The sequence below is a fragment of the Octopus bimaculoides genome, chromosome 28, assembly GCF_046866305.1.
Source record: "Octopus bimaculoides isolate indiv1 chromosome 28, ASM4686630v1, whole genome shotgun sequence".
NCBI classification, from domain to species: Eukaryota; Metazoa; Mollusca; class Cephalopoda; order Octopoda; family Octopodidae; genus Octopus; species Octopus bimaculoides.
Window position 1 is genome coordinate 2,745,482 of NC_142955.1, and position 20,200 is coordinate 2,765,681.

General features: G+C 39.3%; 3 protein-coding genes across 25 annotated transcripts in view; 1 reads left to right on the forward strand and 2 right to left on the reverse strand.

Moving 5' to 3' along the window:
* The window catches only part of LOC149130466 (uncharacterized), a 21,734-nt gene extending 17,356 nt beyond the window's left edge, over positions 1-4,378 (reverse strand). Inside the window, exon 1 of the mRNA XM_089344326.1 lies at positions 1,216-4,378. The gene's annotated coding sequence lies outside the window, so the exon portion shown is untranslated. The remainder of the gene's footprint in view (positions 1-1,215) is intronic.
* Positions 4,379-10,675: 6,297 nt separating this feature from the next.
* On the forward strand, positions 10,676-12,134 carry LOC149130467 (uncharacterized). Its single transcript, XM_089343864.1, has one exon. The coding sequence runs from the start codon at positions 10,927-10,929 to the stop codon at positions 12,106-12,108; it is 1,182 nt and encodes a 393-aa protein (XP_089199990.1). The 5' UTR covers positions 10,676-10,926; the 3' UTR covers positions 12,109-12,134.
* Positions 12,135-16,375: 4,241 nt separating this feature from the next.
* Positions 16,376-20,200, reverse strand: part of LOC106875122 (inositol hexakisphosphate and diphosphoinositol-pentakisphosphate kinase 2) — a 139,959-nt gene continuing 136,134 nt past the window's right edge. For all 23 annotated transcript variants that reach the window (XM_089344104.1, XM_089344086.1, XM_089344102.1 and 20 more), the window contains one exon: positions 16,376-17,384. In XM_089344104.1, the coding sequence (XP_089200230.1) occupies positions 17,194-17,384 (191 nt within the window). In that variant the 3' untranslated portion in view covers positions 16,376-17,193. The remainder of the gene's footprint in view (positions 17,385-20,200) is intronic.

Sequence of the window (20,200 nt, forward strand, 5' to 3'; positions counted from 1 at the left end):
TACATATATATATATATATATATATATATATATATATATACCGGAGTAAGCACATGAAATGTGCAACAAGGTGGAAAAAAGAGTACTCAAATACCAGAGGTAGAGTAATATGCTTTATTTAAAAGCAGCAGAAATATAACAAAAAAACCGTTACTCGAGTTTCACGTTCCCGTTCATATATATATATATATATATATATATACATATATACATATTTACATGCTTACGTTCAAACACCTTAATATATGCATATATATGATCTTTACGTACTTATGTGTGTGTGTATATATATATATATATATATATATATATATATATATATATATATATATATATATCCCCAGACTTTGAGAGGTCATAACTTTCAGAAAAATAGAAAAATGAAACAAATATGGACGACTTGCTCCGAAACACCACCGAGTGGGGGAACGCTTCTCAAAAATAACCTGCAGTTGTTTCCTTCAAAATTCCTACATGCCCGAAATGTACATACATCAAGGTATATTTGTAGAAAATTTCACGAAAAAATATTAATTTTCCTGGAAGTTAAGAAGAATTTAAGTGGACTCTGTTGGAATTTCCGAAAATTGTCCCCCACCCCCATTCTGCATAGTAAATACTATATGCATAGAAAATTTCATTAAAAAATATTCATTTTTCTGAAAGTTATGACCTCCCAAAGTCTGGGGGGTAAAACCCTGTAGTTATGCCATATATATATATATATATATATATATATATATATATATATATATATATATATAGTTCAAAAACACAATAACAAAAAAACAAAAAAGTGAGGACGTGATATGGATAGTATTATTGGACGCTCAGGAAAGGAAAGAGAGAGTAAAGTTGTGGAATACCGTACGAGTGGAAATATATATGAAAGAAGATTTGAAAATGCACTTATTTTAAAAATATTTATTTAATTAACAGGTTTCACTTTTTTAGAAAAAGATTATCAAAAGTCTTTGAGAATAATAAAAAATGTTAAAAAACAGTTTGAGTATTAAAATGCATATATACATTCTTTGATGATAAAATATATTTAAAGTATAAAGTTTTGTATGAACTTTGTAGTGTTACATACTGATTATCACACATTCTCTGATAATAAGATGAAAATGTTAAAAACAGTGTATGAAAATACATATATGGAAAAATACGTATACATATTCTTTGATAATCGAATAAAGTTGAGGAGGAACTGACCTGGCTTTTTTCTCTTGTGTATATTGAGGGAACGTTTTGCGGGAATGTTTTGCTGTCTCAAGAGACAGTATGACTGGCTAGCTGGGGTGGGAGGGAAGAAAAGTTAAAAAGGATTTTTTTATTTTTGGTTGGTCTGTGACTTAGTCTGTCATGGTTCACTGGTTTTTGGGACTGGTTTTGTGCACATCTCTATGTGTGTGTGGGATCTATTTTAAAACGGGGGCCACATTTTTCATTAATGTTTTTGGTACCGAAAGACTTTCAAACTTCGTATACTTATCTATTTTGTGTTATAGAACAGAAAAATATTTTTGTATTCGAATTTATTTCATGTAAAAAATTGTCTTATTTCGATAATTTCAACCAATCACTGACAAGTATTCAGTTGTTTATATTTACTCCTTTGGCTGATTAAAAAAAGATCCTGTGTGTATATATGTGTGTTTGTGTCCGTGTGTGTGTGTGTACCGTTTTTATTGGTCCCAGAGTTTATTGTGGAATGTGTATATGAGTGTGTGTTTGAGTGTTTTTCGTGTCGGTGGGGATGTTAGGTGTGTGTACGTGAGAGTGTGCGTATATCTCTTTGTCTGAGTATGTATGTGTTGTTTTGATCATCCTTGTGGTGTGTGTGTGTGAGAGCAACCGTATGTATGTGTGAGGGTGTGTACGTATGTGTGTGTATGTATGTGTGCATCTGTGTGTGTGCGTGGGAGTGTTTTGTGTGAGTGTGGGAGTGTGTGTGTGTCTCTCTGTCTGAGTGGGTGTGTTGTTTTAAATATCCTTGTGGTGTGTGTGTGTGTGTGTAAGCAAACGTATGTGTGTGATGGTTCATATATATGTGTATGTCTGTATGTATGCGTGTGTGGCATGTGTATATGAGTATGTGTGTTTTATCTATGGTAGGATGGTGTGTGTATGTGTGTGCACGTTTGTGTGAGTGTGTATGTGTGTGCACGTTTGTGTGAGTGCGTATGTGTGTGATTAATATTTATTAGGGTGTTGTGTGTGTGTATGTGTATATGTGTTTGTTCATGTGTGTGCGTGTGTATGTGTGTTTGTGTGTTTTTTGTGTCGGTGGGGGATGTTAGGTGTGTGTACGTGAGACTGTGCGTATATCTATTTTTCTGAGTATGTATGTGTTGTTTTAATCGTCCTTGTGGTGTGTGTGTGAGAGAGAGCAACCGTATGTATGTGTGAGGGTGTGTACATATGTGTGCGTCTGTGTGTGTATGTATGTGTGCATCTGTGTGTGTGCGTGGGAGTGTTTTGTGGGAGTGTGTGTGTACGTGAGTGTGTGTGTGTCTCTCTGTCTGAGTGAGTGTGTTGTTTTAAATACCCTTGTGGTGTGTGTGTGTGTGTAAGCAACCGTATGTGTGTGATGGTTCATATGTATGTGTATGTTTGTATGTGTGCGTATGTCTATTTGTGTTGTGTGTTGGTGGGGGTGTTATGTGTGTGTACGTGAGATTGTGTGTGTCTCTAAGTATGTTTGTGTTTGAATTGTCATTGTGGTGCGTGTGTGTGTGAGGGAGCAACTGTATGTGTGTGCATGAGGGTGTATGTGTGTGTGAGTATGTATGTGTGTGTTGTATTTATTAGGTGTCCTTGTACGTTGGGTTTATCCAGGTGATGTGTATGTGTTCCGTGTATGTTGGTACTGGGTATGCGTTTGTATGTGTGTGTACGTGGGTATGGTTTGTGTAGTTTCCTGGTGTACATGTGTACATGTGTGTGTGCGCTGTAATTGTGAGTGATTAGTTTTGTTTGTATTGTTAGTACAGTATGTGTGTGTATACGTGTGCGTGTGTTTGTGTGAGTGCGTCTATGTGGCTTGTATTTGTCGGGGAGGTGTGTCATTGTGTGTGCATGCTTCTGTGCATGTGTGCTTGTGAGCGTTTGTTGGGATTGTATTGTGTGTGTTTTTCTTTTGAGTGTGTGTGTGACATTTTTACTGGGGAACGGGCGTATGGTGTGGCACTGTCAGAAGTGAAAGTGCTCACTGCTAGTGAAGTATCTGTCTGTCTGCCTGCCTGCATGCATGCATGCCTGTTGCTGGTTTGAGTCGATTCTTTGGCTACTGACAGCTAATACCATGACTGGCCGGAGCGAGCTATATGTCTGTCTGTCTGTCTGTCTCTCTCTCTATCTATCTATCTATTACTCGAAAGTTCGCGCGTCCGCGCTAGCTAGTCGTGAGTGGTCGATCCTATTATTTTTAAACTTCAAACTTCATTTGTTTTCTATTTTGATAAATTCTCTTTTTATATTTTAAATAATTTGCAATTTCAGGAAATATGTTTTTATATTAAATTTGTGTTTTCTACTCACGACTAGCTAGCGCGGACGCGCGAACTTTCGAGTAATAGATAGATAGATAGAGAGAGAGACAGACAGACAGACATATAGCTCGCTCCGGCCAGTCATGGTATTAGCTGTCAGTAGCCAAAGAATCGACAGGCCAGCAACAGGCAGGCAGGCAGACAGACAGATACTTCTCTAGCAGTGAGCACTTTCACTTCTGACAGCTAATAGCATGATAGTGCGATAGTGCCTATGGTGTTTGTATGTGTGTGTACATATGTATGGTTAGGGTAGCGGTTTCGATTTCCAGACCGGGCGTTGTGAATGTTTATTGAGCGAAAACACCTAAAAGCTCTATGAGGCTCCGGCAGGGGATGGTGGCGAACCCTGCTGTACTCTTTCACCACAACTTTCTCTCACTCTTACTTCCTGTTTCTGTTGTGCCTGTAATTCAAAGGGTCGGCCTTGTCACACTCTGTGTCACGCTGAATATCCCCGAGAACTACGTTAAGGGTACACGTGTCTGTGGAGTGCTCAGCCACTTGCAAGTTAAGTTCACGAGCAGGCTGTTCCGTTGATCGGATCAACTGGAACCCTCGACGTCGTAAGCGACGGAGTATCAACAACAACATGTATACACACACACACACACACACACATATATATATATTACATACATATAAGAGGGATGACCACTAAGTGGTCATTTTGCTAGAACAAGACCACCTATTGCCACGAATAACAGAACGTAAGTGAGCAAGACAAATGAAAAGATACAAAAATATTAAATTCAATACTTTCAAAACAATTCAAAACGAAGGCCAGTCAGGAGGTACTGGCAACGGTCACGCTCGAAATAGTGTATTTTACGTGGTGCCACCTGCACAAGGGATAACGTTGGGTAGAGATGGACTATATGTAATCTGAACCTTTCCCCACCTTATTTATTAATTTTTTTTTACGGAGATTTTTATGGAGATTCCGATTCTGAAAAAAATTTTTTTGAAAAATTTCAACCCCCCCCCCACCAAGCAGGCTATTTACATGCTAGAAATAACAGCCAAATCTCACAAAACTAGTGTTAGGGTTAGGTTTAGGGTTAGGGTTAGGGTCAGGGTCAGGGTTAGGGTTAGGGTCAGGGTTACGGTCAGGGTTAGGGTTAGGGTTAGGGTTAGGTTTACCCTGTGGATCTATATAAAAACCGGGGGGGGGGGGATCGAAATTTTGAAATTGAGAGTTTTGAAAAATTTTTTACAGAATCGGATTCGCCATGGTCTGAAACATAGGATTCCGTAAAAAAAACAAAATTTAAAAGGGGGGGTATACCCAGATTACATATACTCCATCTCCACCTAACGTTGAATATAAAGCACATACACGCAAATGGATAAACACAACGCTTCACTTATGCGTAGCAAGCATTCAAGGCGGATCTACTATGGAGCTAACGAAGCGTAAGTCCTACAAGTCAATGGCATCACTCGCAGCCAAAAATAATTTATGTATTTGCATAACACGGGGTGGGAAAATTTTCTCCTGGAGTTATTGTTTCAGCGAAAGGTTTTATCACATCCAATATTGCAACCAAGTCATAGAGATGAGATGACTAGATATCGTGCTCGTCCATAAAAAGGAAAAAGAAGCAGATATTATAGATGTTGCCGTACCAGGCGATTCGAGGGTGAAATATAAGGAAACAGGAAAGATTGTGACATACCAGCCACTGCGGGATGAGACAGGAAAGCTATGGGGCATGAGGAAAGTAGTGGTGATACTGGTGGTAATTGGAGCATTAGGAGCAGTTACCAAGGGCTTTGAAAAACATATTAAGAATATTGGAGCTGGTGTCAGGCTCGAAGTGATCCAGAAGACAGCCTTGTTGGGTACAGATCGCATTCTAAGGAGAGTGTTGTCTCTTTGAGTCACAAGAGAAGAAGGCACTACTTGAAACCTTTGTGATTTGTGGTTGCCTACTTTGAAATAAAGAATAACCAGTAATTAAGAATTATCCGAAAGTCTTTTATCACAGATGATGATAATGATGATGATAATAATAATAATAATAATAATAATAGTACAAGGCCTCAAATTTGGATGAGGAGATTAAGTCGATTACATCAACCCCCAGTACATATCTGGTACTAATTTTATCAGCCCCCGAAAGAATGAAAGGCAAAGTTGACCCCCAGCAGCATTTGAACTCAGAACGTAACGGCAGACGAAATGCCGCTATGCATTTTGCCCATCGTGCTAACGATTCTGCCAGCTCGCCTCCTTAATAATAATAATAATAATAATAATAATAATAATAATAATAATGATAATGATAATAATAATAATAATGATAATAATGATAATAATGATAATAATAATAATAATAATAATAATAATAATGATAATAATAATAATAATAATAATAATAATAATAATGATAATAATAATAATAATAATAATGATAATAATAATAATAATAATAATGATAATAATGATAATAATAATAATAATAATAATAATAATGATAATAATGATAATAATGATAATAATAATAATAATAATAATAATAATGATAATAATGATAATAATAATAATAATAATAATAATGATAATAATAATAATAATAATAATGATAATAATAATAATAATAATAATGATAATAATGATAATAATAATAATAATAATAATAATAATGATAATAATAATAATAATAATAATAATGATAATAATAATAATAATAATAATGATAATAATAATAATAATAATAATGATAATAATGATAATAATAATAATAATAATAATAATAATAATAATAATGATAATAATAATAATAATAATAATAATAATGATAATAATAATAATAATAATAATAATAATGATAATAATAATAATAATAATAATGATAATAATAATAATAATAATAATGATAATAATGATAATAATGATAATAATAATAATAATAATAATAATAATAATAATGATAATAATGATAATAATGATAATAATAATAATAATAATAATAATAATAATAATAATAATGATAATAATGATAATAATAATGATGATGATGATGATGATGATGATGATGATGATGATGATGATGATGATGATAATAATAATGATAATAATAATAATAATAATAATAATAATAATAATAATAATAATAATAATAATGATAATGATAATAATAATAATAATAATAATAATAATAATAATAATAATTTCAAACTTTGGCACAAGGCCAGCAGTTTTAGAAGTGAGGATAAATCGATTGCCTTGACCCATGTGCTCTACCGGTACTTAATTCATGGACCCAGAAAGGGGAAAAGTAAAGTTGACGTCGATGAAAGTTGAACTCAGAACATAAGGATGGACGATTCTGACAGCTCGCCACCTGAGTACATGGTTATATATTATTTGTTGTTCTTGATTTCAATTCCTTTCACATATTCTGGGAATTTATTCACGACAGAAAATAAAATACTGTATTTTTTCATTCAATTAAGGAATTCTTCTTTCAAATAATATTGGTAACATACAAACCTAAAAGAAATAAGTGTTCCCCTCATTCTAATTTATTCTTCACTAAACCCTTATTTCTTGTTAAAAGTTACCCTAAGCCCTTAAAAAGGGCACCCTATATATCAATATAACACAGTTTATTTTAAATCAAGATATAGCCTGTGGCTGGCCCCTTGACTCCACCAGCCCTCATGGTCTCTCTTGCCACCTAAATGTTGGTCGTTTCCCTCGTTACATGGAACTACACTTAATCATTAAGTGAGTCCTGGCTCGAATTAATATTCCCCTCAGTTCTGGGGCCAGCGGGATTATCCAGAAACAATGAGAAGAAACTGGACGGTCTTACTCTTTGTCCCTGGGTAAGAGGTAGGTGCCGCATCTGGGACGCCACAGTCTGTGACATTTTTGCTCCTTCCTACATCTTGGATGCTGTGGTAAATGAGAGGGTCACAGCTTCCATTGTCAAACGGAACAAAAGCCTGAACTATCAGGACCTGACGGTGAACTATCTTTTCCTGCCGGTGGCGTTTGAGGCATTTGGAGGTGGGTTGGGCCACCTTAGCCTTAGCCTCACCATCGCCCACAGTAATGCTACAAGCGAGTTGGTTTGCTTCAGTGGGATCCGATGGTGTGCGACTGATTAAGGCACTTGGTGTGGAAATGATGTATTGTTCTTCTTCCCTTTTTTTGGTTTCTTTTTTGTAAAATATATTCCTTTTCACTGAATTTGGTGTTTGTAAACAGAAGATTCAAGTTGTTCTGACCTCGTATTTACCACATTACCAAGCAGACTCCGTTATTAAAATTGCAAATATTAAACGGCTCTTGCACTGGACACGGAACCATGTAGTTTGGAAGCAACCTTATTATCACATAGCAATGCTTGCGCTTATATATAAAACAATTATTTAATGAAACATACGCCACAGAATTAAACTAAAAAAAAAGGTGCTAAGCTTCAACAATTAAACTAAAATAATCCTTTCTACTCTAGGCACAAGGCCTGGATTTATCTGAAAGAATAACTCTGTTTTACATTCTTTAGCTTCCCAGCATCATATTTATGGCGCCACAAGTCGGTGAGCTGGCAGAATCGTTATCACACCGGACAAAATGCTTAACAACCTCTCGTCCGTCTCTACGCTCTGAGTTCAAATTCCAGCGAGGTTGACTTTGCTTTTCATTCTTTCAGGGTCGATAAATTTAGTACCAGTGAAATACTAGGGTCCATATAATCGACTTGTCCACACCCCACAAATTTGAGGCTTTGTGCTTCCAGTAGAAAGAATTATTATTTATTCTTTTTATCACAGTTTTTTTTTTTTTTTTGTAGCTCTTGGACTCCTGCATGGGTAGCAGACTTACTGCCTGCAGCATGCGGTACCATACTATCCATTCTCTTCAGCTCTCTAATACTTCTCTGGTTATTCTGGCCGTGCCAAGGAGGTAAAATGTTTGTAACAGCTCTACTGGAGACCCTATTCCAATTTCCTTTATATTCCTCTTGATGCCTTCTGATACTGTCCCCAAGGAACCAAAAATAATTGGCACTGTCTTCACCTTCTCCATTTTCCAAAGCCTGGCTATTTCGTACTTAAGAGGACTGTATATATATATCTATTTTTTTTTATCTTCCTTCTTGGCTATTCGTGGCTTATGGGGACACACACCATCAACTCTACAGCACATGTGGTGCATCTTATCCACCACCACTACATCCAGTCTGTTAGGCACCTGATCCATTTGGATTGGGAAATCCCAAGAGAGTTTGCAAGTGTCTAACTCCACCACTTTTTGCTGTGTCTGTTCATCCCACGTCTGCCCTCTCTCTAGACCCCACATTTCGCAGTTTCCAGTGTAGCACTTTCGCTACCTCATCACGTCACATGTGGTGGTTGTGGGCAAGTCTAAGGCATTCGTTTGCAATATGGGAAATGGTTTTGTCCACTCTGTTACGGATACGGCACAGACATTTGCTCATTTCTAAGGCTGAACCTCCAATTCATGGCCAAAACTTGGTCTTGCGCTGCCAGTATAATGCTCTCAGACTCCTTTTTTAGTGTTAATTTCTTCAGCCAATCCTACCCATGTTTTCCAGCAACTTAACATGTGGCTACATTTTATCTAAGCAAAGACGAATACAGTTGTACTCTTGAAAGTTGTTGGGTCACCCAAGCATAAAAGATGAGTGTTATTTGTAATTCAATGGTACAACAGTACTGAAATAGTGGAGGAGATATGATATTGCTCTGGGCTCACACTAGACAAGAAGTAAACATTTTTGGGGGCCTATGACACAACATGGACCCTGAGTAAGGCATGTGTAAAATTTGAATGAAATTGGTATTGGTTGTGTAGTTCTCAAGTTTTAGGGATTCACACAGACAGACAGACATACATTCTCATCTTTATATATTTATATATATCTATATATATATATATGTGGCCGGTTTGTGGGGGTCATTTTTCACAGGAATTTTCAATGGCCGGATAACTGAAGAGATGTTGGCGTGGGTTCCCACCCCGGCATCCGAAACTTGGAGTTTTATCATGGCTACCGAATAACTGTCACATACTTTTACAGATATATATATATATACCTGTGAGAGAAGCACACTCTAAGTTATGGTGTAGTAGATTAATTAAGGTCTGAAGAAGCGCCATAAAGCTAAGCGTTTTATGGCAACCCCACAAACCAGCCATATATTATTGTGTGTGTGTGTTTCTATGTCCTACTTTTTATCTTTGTTGCTCCTGTTGTGCTAAATTATCACCAATGTCTTCATTCAACTTGAAGGAGCATTTCTACAGAGAAATATTTTCCTCACTTTAATACGTTCATTGGTGCAGAAACATACCATCTCCATACATTCATACACACATATTACATAATGTACATATATTTGTGTGTATATATATATATATATATATACTCTTTTACTCTTTTACTTGTTTCAGTCTTTTGACTGTGGCCATGCTGGAGCACATATATTTCGTTTTGGGATTTGGTTTGCAAGATTCTTTATGTGAGTTTGTGTGTTGAAGCATATTCTGTTGTGTCTGGGGAGAGTCATTTTCTTATCGTGCCTTAAAATTTAACACACCGTTAAAATTTCCACTTGTTATTTTTATTTTTATTTTATTTTATTTATATATATATATATATATATATATATATATATATATGTATATATAGACACATACACACGTTCACACTCAGTTACCTATATAAATGCGTGTATACTTGTAGGTATGAATGCATATATGTTTGGGCCTGTCTATGAATTTAGATGTATATGTGTGTATATAGGTGAGTATGTAGGTTAAAACTTCCTTGGCTTATTTCTGTGTAAAGAAATTAATTCAGAAAGAAATAAAGATTTTGTTGACCCACATTAAGCGTTGATTGTCTGAAAATGGAGGAGTGAGGACTTATTCTTTGTAAGCCTAGTACTTATTTTATCGGTCTCTTTTGCCGAATCACTAAGTTACGGGGATGACAATTGATGACAGTTTTTTGTACATTCATGGTGAGTGGGAAAAATATTTCGGTTTATCCGGATATCAAAACATTTTGTGTTTGACCCAGAATGGGGAATACAAGGGAATATTTTTAAATAAAAGAATTTAGAAACAGGAAGTATATTTCTCCAGTATAAACTGTAAAGGACCAAGATTTGTTGGAAGCCCCAGGAGGATATGGAGAGAGAATGAATTGTATGTTGAAGGGTTGTTTATGGTGAATCGAGAAAGGTTCCCGGTTGCTCGTTTACAAACAGATGAATTTCCTGTTCAAGTAAAAGATTTTGATATTTCTGATGAAGGAAAGACAGTTGTGTGTGAAAAAGCCAATAATGGAACTGTTAAAATATTTGATGAAGACGGGGAGCTGCTATGTCACAGAAATGTGGTGAGTTTAGTTGGTGGTGTGTGTTTTACACAAGGAAAACACATAATGGCCACGGTTCCCAAAAGAAAAGAAATATTTCAACTGAATGGAGAAGATTTGAAGACATCTCAAGCTTGGACAATTCAGGAATTGATGAAATATCAGTGAGGAGACTTCCATATAGAACAGCAATGGTCCCTTTTTCCATTCCTGCATTCGAGGAACCTGTTGATTATGATTATTGGGACATTAGGGACCAGAACAATAAACTAATTAAGTTAGATGAGAATGTGAGTGTGTTGATATTTCGAGAAATTGTCACATTAATCGGAACAACAACAACAGCGGACATACTTCAACATGAACAAGAAGAAGAAGAACCACTGGACATATGTTGGTGGACAGATGAATGTTTCATTGTCGCCTTTGGGAAGGAAATGAGGGTCTTCAACAGGGATCTCCGTCGTTTAAAGACCATCAGAACTGAGAAATACTACAACAGGATTTATAACTACAACGACAATCAACTCGTATGTGGTGGTCATTATATTAGAGACATGACTCAAGAAGAGAGAGAAGAGAAATACAAAAGAATATGGGAGAACAACAAGGATTACTATTATTGGAAAGACTGTAACATCTTTGACCTTTATTATGTGGATGTGGTTGATATTGAAGATGGGGAATTTAAAGATGAAGTGTGTTGGGGGTGGATGGGGAGAAAGGGAAGGTTTGAGGGAGATGAAGGGGTGGATGGTGTGGGAGTCACATCTTTTGGTGATGTTGTTGTTTTGAGGAGGGAGAAGGAGCCTGGAAGGTGGGAAAATTTGTGTTTTGTGGAATGGTTCAGGGAAAAGTCTTTGGTGAGGAGACTAAGAATAGAAGGAAGAAAATATTCTGGTCTGGAATATTATATTCCAAGACCTCATTTAACCATAAATGGTGAATGCGTTTATATAACAGATATAAGAAACAATATTTACGAAATACCTGGACATATTGAAGGGGAAACACCTGAAGATGATGAAATCCTGACATTTGAAGATAATCCAAAATATTTACTCCTCAGGAATTATGAAAATGAAGTCTGTGAAGTTCTTGGTTTGAATGTTTCAGAAAATTCTTTGATGGTTTTTGGAATTATTCCTAGACTTCAATCTTTTGCTTTCTTTCATTTTGACAAATAAATATTTCCAGAAATATTAAACTTCAATCTTATTCTTTCTTCTTCTTATTATTATTGTAAATGGCTTCACCCGGGAATCGAACCCGCATCGCATACATTGCATTCTACACACTAACAATCAGTGTTGTAACATTCCTCAACGCACTCTCTTTGTGTGTGTTGTTGTTTATAGTTTCAGCTTAGAGCTGCGGCCATGCTGATGCACCGCCGTGTGTGTATATTTATATACAGTATATGCACATGTGTGTGTGTGTATATATATATATATATATATATATATAGAAAAAAATGTTTAATTAAGGTACTCAGAAACCTGGGTGTTTGTACATTTACAGATTTTTATTAATGTCACATGTTAAATGAAGCGCTTCATTTAATATGTGACATTAATAAAAATCTGTAAATGTACAAACATCCAGGTTTCTGAGTACCTTAATTAAAAAATTTTTTCTATATAATTTCTGTACATCACCTCCAAACCTTCAAATATATATATATATATATATATATATATATATATATATATATATATATATACACACACACATATTTAGGAATGTATAGAAATAAGGCTATAAACATGAATATGAACTCACTTTTGAATGTATATACATAAAGAGGGGCGATCTTTCGGTACTAGATTCCCATAACTTCCGGTCGTTGTGCACAAGTATTCTGTTTACATTATTGTATAGGCTTTACTTTCGTCTGTCTACAACTACTTTCTCTAAGTTGATATATTACACAGCCTTAGGATGTAACTGTGAAGGTGCGTGGCTTAGTGGTTAGGGTATTCGGCTCGTAAGGTCGTGAGTTCAATTCCCGGCGACGCGTTGTGTCCTTGAGCAAGACACTTTATTTCACGCTGCTCCCATCCACTCAGCTGGTAAAAATTAGTAGTACCTGTATTTCAAAGGGCCAACCTTGTCACACTCTGTGTCACGCTGAATCTCCCTGAGAACTACGTGTCTGTGGAGTGCTCAGCCACTTGCACGTTAATTTCACGAGCAAGTTGTTCCTTTGATCGTATCCCTCGTCGTCGTAACCGACGGAGTGCTTTCCGGCAGGGGATGGTGGCGAACCCTGCTGTACTCTTTCACCCCAACTTTCTCTCACTCTTACTTCCTGTTTCTGTTGTGCCTGTAATTCAAAGGGTCAGCCTTGTCACACTGTGTCACGCTGAATATCCCCGAGAACTACGTTAAGGGTACACGTGTCTGTGGAGTGCTCAGCCACTTACACGTTAATTTCACGAGCAGGCTGTTCCGTTGATCGGATCAACTGGAACCCTCGACGGAGTACCAACAACAACAAGGATGTAACTATATGTTGAAAATATGTATATTTCAAGTAAACCTCGATTGTCCGTATAAAGTAAAGCCTATACGATAAAGTATTCTAATATCTTGTGATATTTCTGTTTTAAACTTAATCATATACATGTATAATTTATACACAAACATGTTTCTACACAATTTTATATACATCCTCTTTTATAAATATTTCGGCATAACAACAGAATTGTGCCCCACTGACTTTGGGGCATAACTACAGATGTACACCCCATCGACTTTGTTTCCTCATAACTTCCAGGAAAATGGATATTTTTTAATGAAACTTCCACGACATTTTCCCCCTTCATAACTTTCATGAAAATGGGTATTTTTTAATGAAATTTTATAGAAATACCTATAAAATTTCATTAAAAAATACCCATTTTCCTCAAATTTATGAAGGGGAAAATGTTGGGTCGTGTGAATTTATTTTGGTACCAAGTATAGAATTGTGGAACTTCATAATATATTACTGCCTTCTGCACATGCGTGCTCATAGTTGGTATTATTGTGGTCACATAATTGAAGTGTGAGCCTGATCGCACCATTTTTCTTTCTGGTTTTACAGTGTAAGCATGGCCGCTCCACTAGCAATGTGCACCAAGGGAAGAACAGGGAGCAGTGATCCGATTTCTCTGGTTGGAAGGTGTGTCAGGTGCTGGAAAAGGGCTGTACGATCAACAGTGCAAGAGTGCTTTACGAGCCAACAAACCAAAACCAACAATTTGCACCAAACATCGAAGCCTGTTGTTGAAGAAAATTTTCTTGTCGCATGATAATGCACGTCCACACACGGCTGCGCAGACTGTTGAAACCATTAACCATTTGGGTTTTGAGGTGCTGGAACACCTTGCCTACAAGGAAGATCTTGCCTCTTCCAACTATCGTATCTTTGGACCGTTCAAAAATGGTTTACGAGGTCGACAATTTCCTAGGAATGAAGATGTAACGAAAGCAGTGCATAAATGGTTGCACAACCAACTGAAAACCTTCTCTTTGGAAGGAACATGCAAGCTTGTGGACCGCTGGACCAAGTGAATAAAACAAGGAGACTATATACAAGGATGGTGCACTTGTTTATCTCCTACTGCTGTGTAAATACATTGAAAAAAAAAAAAAAACAAGAGTGCATCTGATTTTTGACTCTCTCTCATATCATTATTATTATTAAGGTAACGAGCTGGTAGACTCGTTAGTGCACTGGACGAAATGCATAGTGGTATTTCACCCATCGCTACATTCAGAGTTCTTCCCTTGGTGCACATTGCTAGTGGAGCGGCCATGCTTACACTTTAAAACCAGAAAGAAAAATGGTGCGATCAGGCTCACACTTCAATTATGTGACCACAATAATACCAACTGAGGTCGACTTTGCCTTTCATCCTTTTGGGGATCAATAAAATAAGAACCAGTTGAACACTGGGGGAGGTCAATGTAATCAACTCATCCCTCCCCCACCCCCACCCCCAAAATGGCTGCCCTTGTGGCAAAATCTGAAACCATTATTATTGAGTGAGAGAGCAGTGCATGCCATCAAAGTGACACTGGGGTACAAATACACGAAGCCCGTTATACCCATCATGACTGCCCGTCTGATAAGGGTACACCAGGCACATTCATCACAACTACATGTCCGTGACATGGTGGTCTCATATCAAGATAAACAACGCATGACCTTGCAGGTGAGGTCCACTTAGAATTTTCTCTCGGTGAAAAGGTCTCTCAATAAGGTTTGTTTAAGGATTATTATTATTATTATTACTATTATCATTAAGGTGACGAGCTGGCAGAATCATTAGCACACCAGGTGAAATGTTTAGCAGTACTTCATCTGTCTTCATGCTCTGAGTTCAAATGCCGTTGGGGTCAACTTTACTTTCCATCCTTTCAAGGTTGATAAATTAAGTACCAGTTGTGTACTGGGGCCGATCTAATCAACTTGCCCCCTCCCCCGAAATTTCAGGCCTTGTAGCTAAAGTAGAAAAGATTATTATTATTTTTATTATTATTATTATCATCATTAAGTTGGCAAGCTGCCAGAATAGTAAGCACACCGGGTGAATTTGCCTTTCATCCTTTTGGGGTCAATAAAATAAGTACCAATGAAACATTGAGGGGTCAATGTTATCTATTAGTCACCTCCCCCAAAATCTCAGGCTTTGTGCCAAAAGTAAAAAGGATTATTATTATTATTATTATTATTATTATTATTATTATTGTTCAGTAGTTTTATTTTTATAACGTGCTTTCACTTCACTACCGAGTGCAGCTCTGTGCGCCTTGGGTATGTGCTGTGGTTTGCTGTGATGCTCTTATGTTTACTGTATTGAAAGTGTTTTGCGTAGGATGTGTGCAGTACCCAGTAGTGCAATTTTCTGTATGTTATATATATTTGTAAGTCCTGGTGTTTTTGTTATGTATTTGTCTGAATAATTTTTTATTATACCTAAGGCACCTACTATGATAGGAATTGTTTCTGTTTTTAGATTCCACATTCAAGTTACCTCTATTTCCAGGTCTTTGTATTTTGAAAGTTTTTCCATTTCTTTTAGGGAAACGTTGTCATCTGCTGGTATTGATACATCAACTAGAAAGCATTTCTTTCTCTTTTTTTTTTTTTTTTAAAGAGATAATTATCATTATCTCTTTTAACAATGTTCAACATCCTAACGAGATAGACATAGGCACTTGTTATGATGTCACAGGGCCTCTCTCTCACACACACACACACACAGAATAGTAGGAAGTTTAGCCGATCCAAGAAGTGCCGATTTCTGTACAGATATGAAACCAGAGGCTCACATCTAGTTCTTGTTGACGTACAGAGTTTAACCGATTAGGAGTGGGAGCCAAAGAGCACTCAATACTGATGGCACATGTGACGCATTTGATAAACACGAATAAAAGAATATTCAATAAAGAACAACAACAAAGGAAAAATAAGATTCTGTATTGATATACAATTCTCGTTATAATTACAAATAACAATTATCTACATACACACGCACACATATATATATAGATAGCTATATATATATACATATATACACACACACATGTAAACACAGAGGCACATATATATCACAGTGTAAAGAATTCCATAATCACAAGTGCGTGTATGTGTTTATATGCATGTGTGTGTGCATACACACGTGTGTGTATGTGTGTTATGGTAAGGTTTGTGTAAGTGTGTCTTTGTGTCGTATTTTAAAATTGGTTTAACAAACTGGCACAGTGTCCATCAACGAAGAGTCTGCGGTGGGCCATGATTGTCCGTAGGTTAAACAGAAAGGGGACAAAAGGGTGGGGAGGGAGAAGAGAGAGGAAGCACTAAGGGGGAGGGGGGACGGTGGCGGTGGAGGCAGCGGTGGTGGAAGCAGGAATGTCGGTCAAAGAATCTGTGATATGCACAAACGACTCTGAATCTAATGCAGTTCAGTTCAAACACACACACACACACTGCACAGAACATAGCACCCTTAATGATTCATAGTGTGTCTGTAATGAGTAGAAGTAGTAGTAGCAGCAGTGATGTGATAGGTGATGGGGGAGAGGGGGGGGGGGGGGGGCAAGGCAAAAATGGGGAAAGGGCTCAGAGAAACAGACCTGAGATCCATTTCACCTGCCACCGACCTAAACCTCTCTCAACACAGAATACCAAACAAAAAACAAAGACAGAAAGGGAAGAATTGCAGAGATGCATGTTGAGGTCTCCAGTGCTGTTGCTTCTTTCTTTCTTCCTTCTTTTGTCTTCAGGATGGATCTTTACTAAATTCGGACGTGTCGCCACCGAGAGAGACGGCGTCAGTGGTAGCCGGAATGTTGAGGTTCTGGTTGTCACTGATGAACATGGTGAGTCTCTGCCAGAGGTCGACGGGTGTGGAGCAGGAAGTTGGTGACGAGGGTCCAGCACTGGAATTAGTTGAGGATGACAAACTCTGAGCTGGATGAAGAGAGAGAGAGAGAGAGAGAGAGAGAGAAAGAGTGAAAGAGAGAAACAAATTGAACATGTGTGTGTGTGTGTGTGTGTGTGTGTTGTTTGGCTTGGTTGTATAGGTAAAAAAAATTTGCTTCCCAACGAAATCACTTCAGGTTCATTCCCACTGCATGGAACTTTGGGTACATGTCTTTCTCCTGCAACAGCCCTGGGCTGATCAAAGCCCTCTGATGGCATTTTATACAGGGAAACTGTTGCCAGTACCGCCTGACTGGCATTCGTAGGATTTTCGAGCGAGATCGTTGCCAGTGCCCCTGGACTGGCTCTTGTGCGGGTGGCACATAAAATACACCATTTTGAGCGTGGCCGTTGCCAGTACCGCCTGACTGGCATTCGTAGGATTTTCGAGCGAGATCGTTGCCAGTGCCCCTGGACTGGCTCTTGTGCGGGTGGCACATAAAATACACCATTTTGAGCGTGGCCGTTGCCAGTACCGCCTGACTGGCCTTCGTAGGATTTTTGAGCGAGATCGTTGCCAGTGCCCCTGGACTGGCTCTTGTGCGGGTGTCACATAAAATACACCATTTTGAGCGTGGCCGTTGCCAGTACCGCCTGACTGGCCTTCGTAGGATTTTTGAGCGAGATCGTTGCCAGTGCCCCTGGACTGGCTCTTGTGCGGGTGGCACATAAAATACACCATTTTGAGCGTGGCCGTTGCCAGTACCGCCTGACTGGCCTTCGTAGGATTTTTGAGCGAGATCGTTGCCAGTGCCCCTGGACTGGCTCTTGTGCGGGTGGCACATAAAATACACCATTTTGAGCGTGGCCGTTGCCAGTACCGCCTGACTGGCCTTCGTAGGATTTTTGAGCGAGATCGTTGCCAGTGCCCCTGGACTGGCTCTTGTGCGGGTGGCACATAAAATACACCATTTTGAGCGTGGCCGTTGCCAGTACCGCCTGACTGGCCTTCGTAGGATTTTTGAGCGAGATCGTTGCCAGTGCCCATGGACTGGCTCTTGTGCGGGTGGCACATAAAATACACCATTTTGAGCGTGGCCGTTGCCAGTACCGCCTGACTGGCCTTCGTAGGATTTTGAGCGAGATCGTTGCCAGTGCCCATGGACTGGCTCTTGTGCGGGTGGCACATAAAATACACCATTTTGAGCGTGGCCGTTGCCAGTACCGCCTGACTGGCCTTCGTAGGATTTTTGAGCGAGATCGTTGCCAGTGCCCCTGGACTGGCTCTTGTGCGGGTGGCACATAAAATACACCATTTTGAGCGTGGCCGTTGCCAGTACCGCCTGACTGGCCTTCGTAGGATTTTTGAGCGAGATCGTTGCCAGTGCCCCTGGACTGGCTCTTGTGCGGGTGGCACATAAAATACACCATTTTGAGCGTGGCCGTTGCCAGTACCGCCTGACTGGCCTTCGTAGGATTTTTGAGCGAGATCGTTGCCAGTGCCCATGGACTGGCTCTTGTGCGGGTGGCACATAAAATACACCATTTTGAGCGTGGCCGTTGCCAGTACCGCCTGACTGGCCTTCGTAGGATTTTTGAGCGAGATCGTTGCCAGTGCCCATGGACTGGCTCTTGTGCGGGTGGCACATAAAATACACCATTTTGAGCGTGGCCGTTGCCAGTACCGCCTGACTGGCCTTCGTAGGATTTTTGAGCGAGATCGTTGCCAGTGCCCCTGGACTGGCTCTTGTGCGGGTGGCACATAAAATACACCATTTTGAGCGTGGCCGTTGCCAGTACCGCCTGACTGGCCTTCGTAGGATTTTTGAGCGAGATCGTTGCCAGTGCCCCTGGACTGGCTCTTGTGCGGGTGGCACATAAAATACACCATTTTGAGCGTGGCCGTTGCCAGTACCGCCTGACTGGCCTTCGTAGGATTTTTGAGCGAGATCGTTGCCAGTGCCCATGGACTGGCTCTTGTGCGGGTGGCACATAAAATACACCATTTTGAGCGTGGCCGTTGCCAGTACCGCCTGACTGGCCTTCGTAGGATTTTTGAGCGAGATCGTTGCCAGTGCCCATGGACTGGCTCTTGTGCGGGTGGCACATAAAATACACCATTTTGAGCGTGGCCGTTGCCAGTACCGCCTGACTGGCCTTCGTAGGATTTTTGAGCGAGATCGTTGCCAGTGCCCATGGACTGGCTCTTGTGCGGGTGGCACATAAAATACACCATTTTGAGCGTGGCCGTTGCCAGTACCGCCTGACTGGCCTTCGTAGGATTTTTGAGCGAGATCGTTGCCAGTGCCCATGGACTGGCTCTTGTGCGGGTGGCACATAAAATACACCATTTTGAGCGTGGCCGTTGCCAGTACCGCCTGACTGGCCTTCGTAGGATTTTTGAGCGAGATCGTTGCCAGTGCCCCTGGACTGGCTCTTGTGCGGGTGGCACATAAAATACACCATTTTGAGCGTGGCCGTTGCCAGTACCGCCTGACTGGCCTTCGTAGGATTTTGAGCGAGATCGTTGCCAGTGCCCATGGACTGGCTCTTGTGCGGGTGGCACATAAAATACACCATTTTGAGCGTGGCCGTTGCCAGTACCGCCTGACTGGCCTTCGTAGGATTTTTGAGCGAGATCGTTGCCAGTGCCCCTGGACTGGCTCTTGTGCTGGTGGCACATAAAAGCACCCACTACACTCTTGGAGCGGTTGGCATTAGGAAGGGCATCCAGCTGTAGAAACTCTGCCAGATCAGATTGGAGCCTGGTGCAGCCATCCGGTTTCACCAATCCTCAGTCAAATCGTCCAACCCATGCTAGCATGGAAAGCGGACGTTTAACGATGATGATGATGATGATGATG

Coding starts and splice junctions, on each gene's coding strand:
- LOC149130467 (XM_089343864.1), top strand. CDS start 10,927: ATGTCACAGAAATGTGGTGAGTTTAGTTGGTGGTGTGTGTTTTACACA.